This window comes from Bradysia coprophila, unplaced genomic scaffold, assembly GCF_014529535.1.
Source record: "Bradysia coprophila strain Holo2 unplaced genomic scaffold, BU_Bcop_v1 contig_232, whole genome shotgun sequence".
Lineage (NCBI taxonomy): Eukaryota > Metazoa > Arthropoda > Insecta > Diptera > Sciaridae > Bradysia > Bradysia coprophila.
In genome coordinates this window covers 4,901,809-4,913,790 of record NW_023503493.1, presented here as the reverse complement: position 1 = coordinate 4,913,790, position 11,982 = coordinate 4,901,809, and the positions used below count along the sequence as shown (strand labels likewise).

General features: G+C 36.4%; 1 protein-coding gene and 1 long non-coding RNA gene across 2 annotated transcripts; one reads left to right on the top strand and one right to left on the bottom strand.

Moving 5' to 3' along the window:
• Nucleotides 1-649: 649 nt before the first annotated feature.
• On the top strand, nt 650-11,521 carry LOC119076186. Its single transcript, XR_005087556.1, has 3 exons — nt 650-661; nt 4,287-4,302; nt 11,367-11,521. It is a non-coding gene; the product is annotated as an uncharacterized LOC119076186 (long non-coding RNA).
• On the bottom strand, nt 1,751-8,761 carry LOC119076020 (meckelin). The gene is made up of 13 exons (XM_037182621.1): nt 8,412-8,761; nt 5,652-6,208; nt 5,306-5,596; nt 4,433-4,765; nt 4,091-4,372; nt 3,767-3,895; nt 3,576-3,707; nt 3,244-3,506; nt 2,759-2,902; nt 2,408-2,573; nt 2,241-2,328; nt 2,007-2,170; nt 1,751-1,946 (listed from the first exon to the last, which is right to left on the bottom strand). Exons 1-13 carry the CDS (start codon nt 8,602-8,604, stop codon nt 1,866-1,868), a joined length of 2,823 nt encoding a protein of 940 aa, XP_037038516.1. The 5' UTR covers nt 8,605-8,761; the 3' UTR covers nt 1,751-1,865.
• Nucleotides 11,522-11,982: the final 461 nt, after the last annotated feature.

Sequence of the window (11,982 nt, the reverse complement as noted above, 5' to 3'; positions counted from 1 at the left end):
CGTTTGGTGTATCTCGTAATAAATATCTTAATGAAAACAATCATCTCTTCTCTATTATCTCTGTACCACTACCACTCCCATTTCCATTTTAATTACTTTCATTAATAGATGTTCTTTGTTCTTATCTGTCATTTACATAGTAATAATGGTCTTTGATGGAAAACATTGAATTAAATAGTATTTTTCGTTATGAGTGATGAAAAGTTGAATTTTTCGAGTGGTTTTCTAGTTGAGTTTTACCGAGGCGAAGCCGAGTAGGGCAGGCTTACGACGTGTCCTGAAAAATTCTGCTTTCATCAAGAGGTACGAACGATGTTCTTTGTGAGGAAACCACAACACATAAACAAAGATATCACTCTACGCAAACTCTAAAACAATTTCATCAATTATCATGCACACACGATTGTGGCCGAGTTCCGTCCACCATATTAAATTTGATCAATCGTATAGTCATGGAAAAATTCAATTAATTCCTTTCACGCACTATAAATCGTGAAGAAAAGAATTTTGTGCACCTGACAGCTGAAATACGACATATTTTGCTATGATTTTTTGTTATGAAATGTCAGGTTTTCCCGAACGATATAGCGCGGTGTTAAGGAATCTCGCGCCGCGTCATTCACAATAATTCACAAAGTGACATCTTCCTTATACAAAATGTGTCAAAATGTGAATTATTGTGAATGACGCGGCGCGAGATTCCTAGCAACCTATAGCGCGCGGGAAAAAATAGTACATTAGGTTGCTAGGAATCTCGCGCCGCGTCATTCACAATAATTCACATTTTGACACATTTTGTATAAGGAAGATGTCACTTTGTGAGTTATTGTGAATGACGCGGCGCGAGATTCCCTAACACCGTACATTACTATACCAGTGAAGTAATTTGATATTTCGTATCCAGATCCAGATACTCATCGTGATACGAGATATCAAATTATTTCACGTGTAAAGTATAACGTTTTACTTTACGAGCGAGGGAAAAGGTTTTCACTAGTGAGGGAATAGCCACTTTACTTTACTAGTAAAGTAAAATTCATTTCTTTACGATTTATCGTGCGAGAACGGTTTTGAATGAATTTTTCCATGACTATTCGATTGAACGAATTTAATATGGTGAATGTGAAGTTTGAAATTTTTCAAGAAAATTGATGTGTTTTGTCTATATCAGTTGTGCACATAACGTTGTTCGTACCAAGACAGGAAATGACGATTTTTTTCAGCACCAGTCCTAAGTCTTCTTCACGGGCGAAGCGAAAAAAGTACTATTTTTCCCGCACGATATTTCAGTGTTGTCCGATGCACAAAGTTACTTTCACTGCTGCTAATCCGTCTCTTTGAGAAGTCTGAAAAATTGATTTTTTCGCAATAAGTGACGAAAAGTAGGACTTTCCGTTGCCTTTATTGCGAAAGCGTTGTATACAACACGATGTTTATTGTCACACTCAGCCAACAGCCTCGAGTGACAATCTTCACATCTAGTACCTAAAAAAGCATTTATCACTCGGTTGTATAAATAGCTATTTCGATCGTAGTGTCGAAAAGCGTCGAATTATGATCCTAAGGTACAAAAATGTGTTTTTAAATTTAAATGATTTCCCAAAAGGTATCGTACGTGATACCACAGATAGCCCACAATAAAAAAACAGCCCAAAATTTAAATGTTTTCTCAAACGATCGAACAAACTTCTTCTAAAATTTTACCACTCAATGATTCTGTTTGATTCAACATTTTGATTTTATTGCATTTTTCAATTAAATTTTCCTTCAAACAATTCGGGTGGGTAAAAAGTAAATATTTTCGGATGACGTTTTGTGTATAAAAATGGTTTGATTGTACAAATGCAGGAAAAAGGCTGTGTGCTTTAGAGCAGAAATCGCCGATCGATCAACGTTTTCCTTGAAAGATTCCATTTGACCCCGAAATGAGTTACGTATTGAAGGACCTGTGGTAAGGAAATAGATGTGTCAATGAAAAGAAGAAAAATCTTTCCATTGAACCGTACCTGTTGAACACCGGCCACACCCAAGATACCAGCAACATAACTGTCGGTCAACACGAATATCCATATGAAAACCATCAATTCGTACAGAAATAGCACGGTGTCGTTTCCGTAAAATAAAACGTTGTCGAACGAATGGCCGGAGTCGAGGTAGAACACACCTCTAGCTATGTACGTACAAAGACACAATTTTATATACTTTGAATTGGAAGTAGCTCGCTACATTGATACACTTACTATCTGGTCCATTGTTGGAAAACTCAAATTCGAGCACTTTTTCGATGACCGATTTTTCTTGAACGATGTATTCAAGATCCTTCAATCCCTGGCGACATGAAATTTATTTGTTTAAGATTATCTGGAAAAAAAGCTTCGTCTTCTAACTCTTGTTCATCCAGACTCACATGATCGATGAATGCACCCAGAAATCGGTTGATGTTGTAGTAGACCGAAGCAATTTTCTCTAAACTCTGTTCGTACAGTTTATGTCCCACTTCAAGTGTGTGGTGACTTTCAGGACCATTTTTCAGTAAATTGTGCAGGGGGATTATCATTTTGTCGTATAAAATTCTGGAATGAAAATTTCGAGATTTTTTCAGTTCGTTGAACAGACCAAAGCACCTAGCATAGTAGTATTCAATATTGGTAATGTTGACAATATTGAGCACTCTCGTAATTTATTCCTCTATTTGACATATGCAATATTCTGCTACAATGCTAGGTGCGTTGTCCAAGTTCGTTGGCATTTTGTATACCTCAAATTTTTCGGTGCCTGGAAACTGTAAGTTTGTTGTTCGGAACTAGGCAACAATCCTCGATGGCCGCATATATTGTCTTCCTCTCGTTTCAATTGTAGTATCATGGAACACATGTCAGTGTCAGAGAAACCATGCGGTGATCTGTTGTGTAAATAGAATTTAAAGAAGTGAAAATTTCACCTCTACATCTTCAATCTTTCGTAAACGGCAAGCATATCGAAAGCACAATGTTTATTAATTGAATGAAGTAAAAGATTTCCCATAAATGTCTCGCAAATTGTTAGATCTAAAGGTCAGGGCATCAATATTGGAAAATATTTTCGTAAATCACGGAACTCGCGTAAATTTGAGAAAACTCGCAGAAAATTCACGGGAAGTCGAGAAAACATTTTCATTAAAAAAAAACCCTGAAAAGGAGTAGCAGAACCGACAAACTGCCAATATGCTTTGCTTCGATTCGAACTCGAGGAAAATTGACTCACCTGCCATGTATATAATAACCAAACGTTTCGTGTTTCAGTATAAATAGAGAAACGTTAGCCATCGAACAGACATCGACGAACTGTTGCACCGAATTGTTAACGTATCTTTCGTGGAAAAGGAAATTGACCAGTCGCTGTGCCAAATAGACCACCGTGAAAATAATAATTCCCCACGCAATCTGCAGCGTTTTATTGTGCGAGTCGAATGTCTCGATGTTCACCATTGAACATTCATCGAATAATCGATGCTCAAGGTTTAATATCTTGAACGGAAAGGAAGAAAATTTTTTAAATTGAAGCAAAGTACCAACCAGCGCCACAAAAACACTCACAACAACCGTGAACAGAACGATGACTATATGAAGAAGAAAGCAAAATTTTCGTTTCGTCGTCAATTTCAACCACTCATTTGCTATGAAGTAATTTCTCCATGCCGACACGCCGTCATAGCTTAATTGTTTACTCTGTGAAAATTCGGCGGGTCATTAAGTTGCGTCTATAAAATGCTAGGCAATTGTCTTACGCTTGAGCTTATCGACGGTGTATCCAAATGATTTCGGGGATGATGATCAAACACTTTAGGCCGTTCCCAATCGATCAAAAATATGTCAATGTGACTTTGCTCCCAGATCAGGTGGATAATACTTATTGTCTTGAAAGGGTTAATTGAACGTTTGTTTTATACTTAGTCTACTCCAGCATTAGGTATCTTACGATTACGACAAAATGACAAGAAGATTCTCTCTATAAGGAAATTCATGAATCTATTCAGACAATCAGGCCCATAACCTGATGAATTTCTTTTTCCGTTTCTTTACAGAGAGAACCCATTGTAGTGTCGATATACCTTCAAAGCAACAGCCACATGAATGAAAACTTCAACAACGTCTTGTTCTTTAACTGGAAGCAACATTTTAACAATGGACTGCGTCCGCACCACTATCAGTGCATAGATGCTGATAAAAGTTCCTTGCGCGAACAGTGCATTTCCTACGTAAGAGCATAGATACACAAGAAATTTTACAAAAATATCGACGTCATAGTATTGGCGTTGTTGTCGTGTTTTGTAACAGTATGCTCGGAACAGTGAATATATAAATGCTGTCACAAGCAAGATGGATAGGACAATCTGTGAATAAAGATGGAAATTATATCCTGTGTGGAACGGGAGCAGCATTCGTTCACTCACATCAAACATCGAATTGAGATCGTAATTTTTCACGAATTTTATTTGCATTCGGAAATCGACGTAAACGGAAAACGATTTTCCATTTAAATTGGTAATGTTCACCTCACCGTAGTTCACTTTTAACAACGGTACAGATATCCGATTCGGATAAGTGGTATGATCGGTGGTGATGGTGAATATCAGTTCAACGTCTTTGGCATAACGGAAGCTCTTAAAGCGCTGCAGTTCATTTCGGTCGTTGTAAGTCTGTTTCCGGAATGTGCTATTCCGGTCGGTAAACGTATCCAGTAGAAAGAATCGCTTCACCAGTTGCCATTTTTCTCGATTATTTTCCTAGAAAGCAATTGGGTTTGGCCGTTAAGGAGCCGTCGTCACGCTATTTTATTTTTGATCATCCTCCCGTGCGTCACGCAACAAGGGTCAAAGCTGACTAAAATTTCTTGAGTCGTCAAGTTTTCCTGTACACACTTCATCATTTGAGTACGACCCCGTTTTTACTCCGTTTTGGTAGCCGTTTAGAGAATGCGCATGCGCAGAAAGAGAATATTCTCTTTGCGCATTATGAAAACGGAGTGCATGCGATCCACGCTTATGCTTAGTTTCCTCTTACCAAAAAAGTACTCCGTGAGAGAGCCGTTAGAGAGCAAATTGTCAAGTAAACAAAGAAAAAATTCAAAAAATTCAATTTTGTCTCTCACACGGAGTACTTTTTTGGTAAGAGGAATCTAAGCATTAAGGGTCCCCATTTTCAGTCCCCAAGTGCAGAGAGCAAAAGATAATAAGCAATCGAATCAAGCAACGCTATTTGTCATACGGGAGAGGATTTTCCCGTTATTTGCCTTATTGCCATTTCCTTAGCCACATTTCACTTACCGCATTGTGTGCGAAGGCATTCCGTATCAAAACTGGCACTGACTTCAACAAATGCAAATTATTTTCGGTGTAGTTCAAGTACAAATCGTACAGCAATGGTTCATTATGTGTGGCAATCAGGTGTTTCAAATTAACGGAACAAGTCTTTACGAAACTCTTAGCGAATTTAATGTGCGTGTAATCCATGGTCGACTCGTCACAAAAATTCAAATCGCTCACGGCCAGTCTCTGAATCGTTTTCAATGTGCCATTTACGTGAAATGCAGTCAATAGCATTTCAATTCCATTTCTCTGAAAAATCATTTGGATTAATCGTATCGAGTCTTGTTGAACAGCTACCACTTACCACATCATTGCCATTCACACTGTAGTGATGGTCGAGAACTTTATCCATTTCGTCGATGGAATCCTTTCCTTTCTTATAGAACAAAAGTGGAGTCATCTTAAAGTCGTTTCCATTGGAAATGATCGATGTTTGTGACGTGAAAAATAGACTGCACGGTGAATTCTTGTCCAAATTATAATTAGTCAGGACGCACAAATTTGCCAAATGATTACAGAACCGAACGTCTTTCATCACTTGACAGAAGAACGTGATAAAGTTCAGATCCTTGTAGACGATAGTCGGTTGCAGGTTTGCATAATTTGTGAAATCCTTAAGCAGCGCTTTCGGTATGCAATACTCATAGCGGAAGAAGAAGTTTAGTTTCGTGTTGCAGGTACAATTTTGATCGTCTCTCTTAACAATTTGTACGATTTTCGATTGAACGTTTGAGTGTGTCTGTTGGATGTACTTAATGGAACATGTGGATTGTGTCTTGTTAGCTTGGCATATAGGTTGTTTCGATGAGCTATCGTATTCGATGATAGCCGTTGTGTTTTTGTTGCAAGAGCATGTTAGATCTACGACACGAAAATTAAACAAAATTAGCGTCGATGTGGTATACTTCGATCACGCATGTTAACGTGGGGCAAGTTTATTTAACATTTGAAAAACAGGCTGAGCCGCTGAACAAGTGGGAACGGTTTTTACTACATCAATGAACTTCTAAGCCTTTCGCTACTTAGGCAAAATGGTTAAAACTGAAAGATACTGTCTGTTCTCGATATACTGATAGCCTCAGCTTTCCAGTGATACCATGCATACATGCATAGGTTGGGTATATGGGTAATAAAACGACGATTACTCTTTTTTGATATGACAGTCAGAATTGGATGCTATGCGAAAGTAATTCATTACATGAGGCAACAGGTTTCATGATAAAAACTCACTCGTGTGTTTTTTGAGCAACTGTCACTGTGACTGTCTTTTCCACAAGTGAGCAGTTTAAATATCCGAGCCGAAAACGAGGTTTACATTTTCACTAAAGTTGAAAATCAATTACCGAAGCAAGTTGGCTCGAAATCCATACGAGTGAATTTGTGAGAATCACGAAGCTGTTGCCGAATTAATCGATTACTTTGCAGGATCCAATGTGTTCTCGTTTATTGATTGCCTAATGCGAAAATTTTATCAGACGAAAGAATTCACATAAAATGAACCGAAAATATTCATTCATGGACACAGTCATGTAATGTTAAACTTTCGCATGGGGCAGGAAATAAAATTTTATTTTTTTGAGATTACACTTGCAGACGTTTTTTTTTCAATCAGCGTGCCAAAGCCGATGTGAGATAGTAAATCGCTTCCAAATTTTACCTTGAAATGTACTGACTGCCTGCAGTTTGTCTAGTTTCTACCTTGCACTAACGGGGGACTGAAGTTTCAATAATTTCGATAGACAACATAATTCTAAGCAAAAAATTATTCTACACTAGCGATAAATTATAAACATTTATATTTTTAATTAATTGTTTTCTGATTTTCAAATATCAGTCAAACATAAAAAAGACTATACGCCTATATATGCCTCTCTTTTCTTCTCATGTCATTTTTTCTTAATTCTCTCACGAAAAAGGTATGCTTTTGGGTTGAATTTGGGTCGTAGTCGTAATTGAAGTATAAATTAAAAGTCTAAAACTTGAAAATTCGGCACTAGTGTAGAACATTTTTTTGTTTACAATAACATTCTTAATCTAAATACAAAAAATGTCAAAAGTTCAACGTCCCACTGGTACATATACTTTGAGCTGCGTGTTTAATTGTACAAGGATAGGTGGCTCCTTGTTTTGGTTTGGTGCATTTGAATTTGATTGGTAAGTTTCACTTCATGTGTAGAATCAGTCAAAATTAGAGAGAGACAAGCGAGTTCTTGTTGTAGTTTTCAAGGGGAAAACAACACTAGCGAATGGTGGAAGGGTTCGGGCGAATAAAGTTAAATAATGTGTGAATCAAGATGATAAATGCAGACGAATAATGGGGAAATAGTAGACGAATGGTTCAACAGTGGGATAAGATTTTTCATTGCTGTTTCCACTTGTTAGCGTTAAATTGTGTCAAATTGCCGTCCTAACGTCGTATATATTAGTTCATCTCAGACTGACTCATCAAAATAGTAAATTATAACCATATTGCAATAGAAACGTGATGTCAACCGTATGAACTTCGTGATTGGCATAAATGCATATTCAGTCAAAAAAAATCCTTAAAAGGTAAATGTGACGCAAGTCCTTTATCTTACGTACAAAATAACCAATATTGCTGAGGATGACGCATTGTGCACCGTACGCAACAGTTTTATTAACAAAAAATTGACCCAAACAATTTGTGAAAGAAAATTTTACAAAAATAAATTTGTGTCACCATTGGAGCCAAGGGGAAGTCAAAAAGTTACTGTAAATATGCTCCGCCATTTTTAAATCATTTTCGGTAGCGGACTTGCGTCACGCCCGCTTGCTAACGTACGGACATGATTCATATGAGCGAAGCGACATTTACATTGCCGTAACACGTAAAATCCATTAAACGAAGTTTGTACAAGAAAATAGTTTTCCTCTACCAGCACACAGCCGCAGATCTCATTTTATTTTAAACGTCCCTTTGATTGCAGCGGTCAAGTGTTTTCAATATTTGAGTCGGTCTCACATTTCGAACATCTTTTTATGAATGAAAAACAAACATAAAAATCCTAAGTAAATAAGTAAGAAACATTTGAGAGAAACTCACAGTCATCGGCTACAATTAAATTTAAATTCGAATCGCACGGTACGCATTTGAAATAATTCACGTCAAAGTATTCGTTAGCCTTGCAGAATTCGATGCGATTATATAAAAAGATTTTGTTCTCTTCGGCTGCAGCTAATTGACCGTTTAACGAAGCGAGAATGAACAAAATCACTTTCATGTTCACACAAACCATTCGATTTTCGATTTCAATTATTTATACCAAAAATTTGAACAAAAAGTTTTTGAATTTAAAGTTGAAAAACATTGAAAATCGACTTTCGACACGGAAATACAACACACACCCGAAACACTAAATTTGGTTAATGGAAAGACTTGGATTGTTTATTTTCCACACAATCTATACACATATTTGTTTGCATATTATTACAAAGCCATAGTAACCACCGTCACATAGTGCCTCTTTGCTAAAAAAGGGGAAAACTCTTTACAAACGCGTAATTATTACCAGACTCAGCCTAATGATATACAGAGTCGATTTGCATATAAAATGCATGGCCCGTGTTCTGTTTTACATCGTAACTGGCATTACTATCGATAAAACATTCAACAATCGTCTTCGTCGAATAAATATAGTTTCACTTCCCCTGTTGTAGGGGAGCAATATTGTACAGAAGAACGGGTATGTTGGTTTTTATATGTCGGTATAGACTTTCAGTTTCGTAGCATTATTATCGTCACGCAATCTAGCTATTAGTGGATATTTATGCAACCTGAATGACTTACCTTTAACCCATTTTTACATATTGTCAACCCACAAAACATTCACAGCCGGTAAAAGCGTATCAGCAGTTTTACTGTTATCGGATCTATTACTTCATTTGATCGAGATTTTTGCATGAGATTTTCATGCGTTCGATTATTGCAAAATCTTTTACTTCATTTGCTTCGAACATTTAAACATTAGTTTTCCTATATACCACCGCATATTGTTCAGAGCTAATTGTTGAGAGCTCATTCCTGAAGTTGTTTATCGATAACAGATCATAGCTGTCTGTATCGGGTTAACCGTTAACTTAAATGCGTTGTCACCTAGAGAATAGAGAGAGAGATGTGAGTAATTGGTGAAAAGTATTTGATTAAAAACGATACATACAACAGGTCAGCGATAGTGACAATTCAAAATTTGAAACACTGACAAAAAAGTTTCGAAAAACTCAGCTGTTGCAGGTAAATTTGTCTCCAGGTAATCTACAATAGCTGCCACAGCTGTAGCACCCCATACAACAAATACAGCTGCGGCAGAAACTTTTTCGTCAGTGAATGTGTACTGAACTTCTGATGCCGGGGAGCAACAGTCTTTCTCTAGCCCTCTTTACTCAAATAGTTGACAAAAATGCAGTTTGTCAAAATAGAGTCTGCTGATAAATGCCTGCTACAGGTGCATTTGGAAGGAAAACAAAAATTCAAATTCGTGTCAATCTTGTCATCGACAATTATGCTCTGTTTTCCATTGCTTCCGATATTCACTGGTGAATCGACAAAACAATGGAAAACGCAGCATAATTGTCAGTGACATCAGAGTTTGTCATTTATTTTGTAATTCGCTAACGATAACCATAGCACCAACACCAACACACACCTAGAACTAGCAAAGAATGGTGCATTATTACTAAGGACGTAATATGAGAGACGTGTACGCATACGAGAGCTTGTGCAAGTTTAGTACAATGCTCTTTTTAAATCCTTTTTAGCAGTGAGATATTTTTCTGGGAGACTAACACATTGTTCACGTTAATTGCATGCCGTAGTTGTTCACTACCCAACTACTTGTATAGTCTCTTTAGAGAAGGCATCATTCTTACAATTTGGAAGGATGACATATCCATTTCACTTTAAAAATTTAGGAAAAGGCTCGCCGCACACGGTGCAAATAGTCTTTTTTTATAACTTTGGCTATTTGCACACGGTGCAAATAGTCTTTTTATAATACAAATTCTATTTGCACCGTGTGCAAATAGCCGAAGTATTATAAAAAGACTATTTGCACCGTGTGCAAATAGCCAAAGTTATAGAAAAGACTATTTGCACACAATACAAATAGCGTCAAACTAATTTAAAGGAAACCAAATTCATTACAGTCAATTCCGGTTACTTTAATCGATCATTTTACACAGTTTTTGTTAATTTTTGATACAAAAACAGAAAATATTGCAATTTTTATTGCAAATATCCAATTAGATTTGAAACTGAGGAATCCGTCAATCAAATGTGACAATAAATGAGTCATAATTCCTTCTATAAAATTTAACGATAAAGGAGTGATACATCCTTCTACAAAATGTAACGATGAAGAAGTGAAATATCCTTCTACAAAATGTAACTACGGAGTAATACATCCTTCTACAAAATGCAACGATAAAAAAGATACTTCCTTCTAAAGAATGTAACGATAAAGGAGTGTTACTTCCTTCTGCAAAATGTAACGAGGAAGGAGGGATACTTTTCTTTAGAAAACGTCACGATAAAGGAGAAATATTTCCTTCTACAAAATGTCACGATAAAGTAGTGATACTTCCTTTTACAAAGTGCTACGATAAAGAAAAAATACTCCCTTTCACAAGGTGCTATCAAGAAGGAGGAATACTCCCTTTTACAAAATGTGACAACGAAGGAGTGATTAATTATAAACGGAGAAATTCTTATAAAAAGGTTTTATAACTTGTATTTTATGTAAACAAACAAAAATTTCAAATTTCTTTTCCCGCTGCGATGGATTATTTGCCTATGGGATAGAATGAGTAATAGAACGAATAGGACTGTCGAATGAGCTTGAAGGGGATTAATAAGATAGTCACAAAACTGTATCTGTATCTGTAACTGTATCTCTTTATCGTTGCAGTTTGTCACTCCTTCCTTACACAAAATGTAACAACGAAGGAGTGATACTTCCTTCTTTAAGAATGCTACTTCCTTTTACAAAGTGCTACGAAAAAGGAGGAATATTTTCTTCTACAAAATTCTACGAAAAAAAATATCTTATGAACGAAAATAAAGCTTCAGTGTGCAAATAGTCTCTTTTATATACTTTGGCTATTTGCACACAGTGCTAATAGAATTTGTGTTATAAAGAGACTATTTGCACATTGTGCAAATAGCATCAACCAAAAATTTAACTCATAAATTAAAAGGTTGGGTCGTTTCTTCGATAGAGCTGTCAATTTAAAGTAACTTTGCTGAAGGAAGTATGCACAGCAGTGCTGTGAAGTATGCCAATAAAATTACGCTCAAAGGTGGCACAAGTCAATTTTTGGTTGCCTTATAATTCACTAAATGTGAACAGCTGATTTTGTTTACATTTAGTGAATTATACGGCGATTATAAGGTCGTAAAGTATGAGTTAGCAAACTGTAAGAAAAATTAAATTTCGTCAATTTTTCTTGATTTACAATGGGCTGATCATGTTTTTCTTCCTTTGAAGTCTCAAAAATCAGCAAATTCCATTTTTCTTATAATTCGCTTATTGGGCACGTTCCCTTTCTGCATTTAGTAATTTATGTGTCGTCGATCAACGCGGAAATAATAAGTCCAATGCATTTGTGTGTTTAGAAAC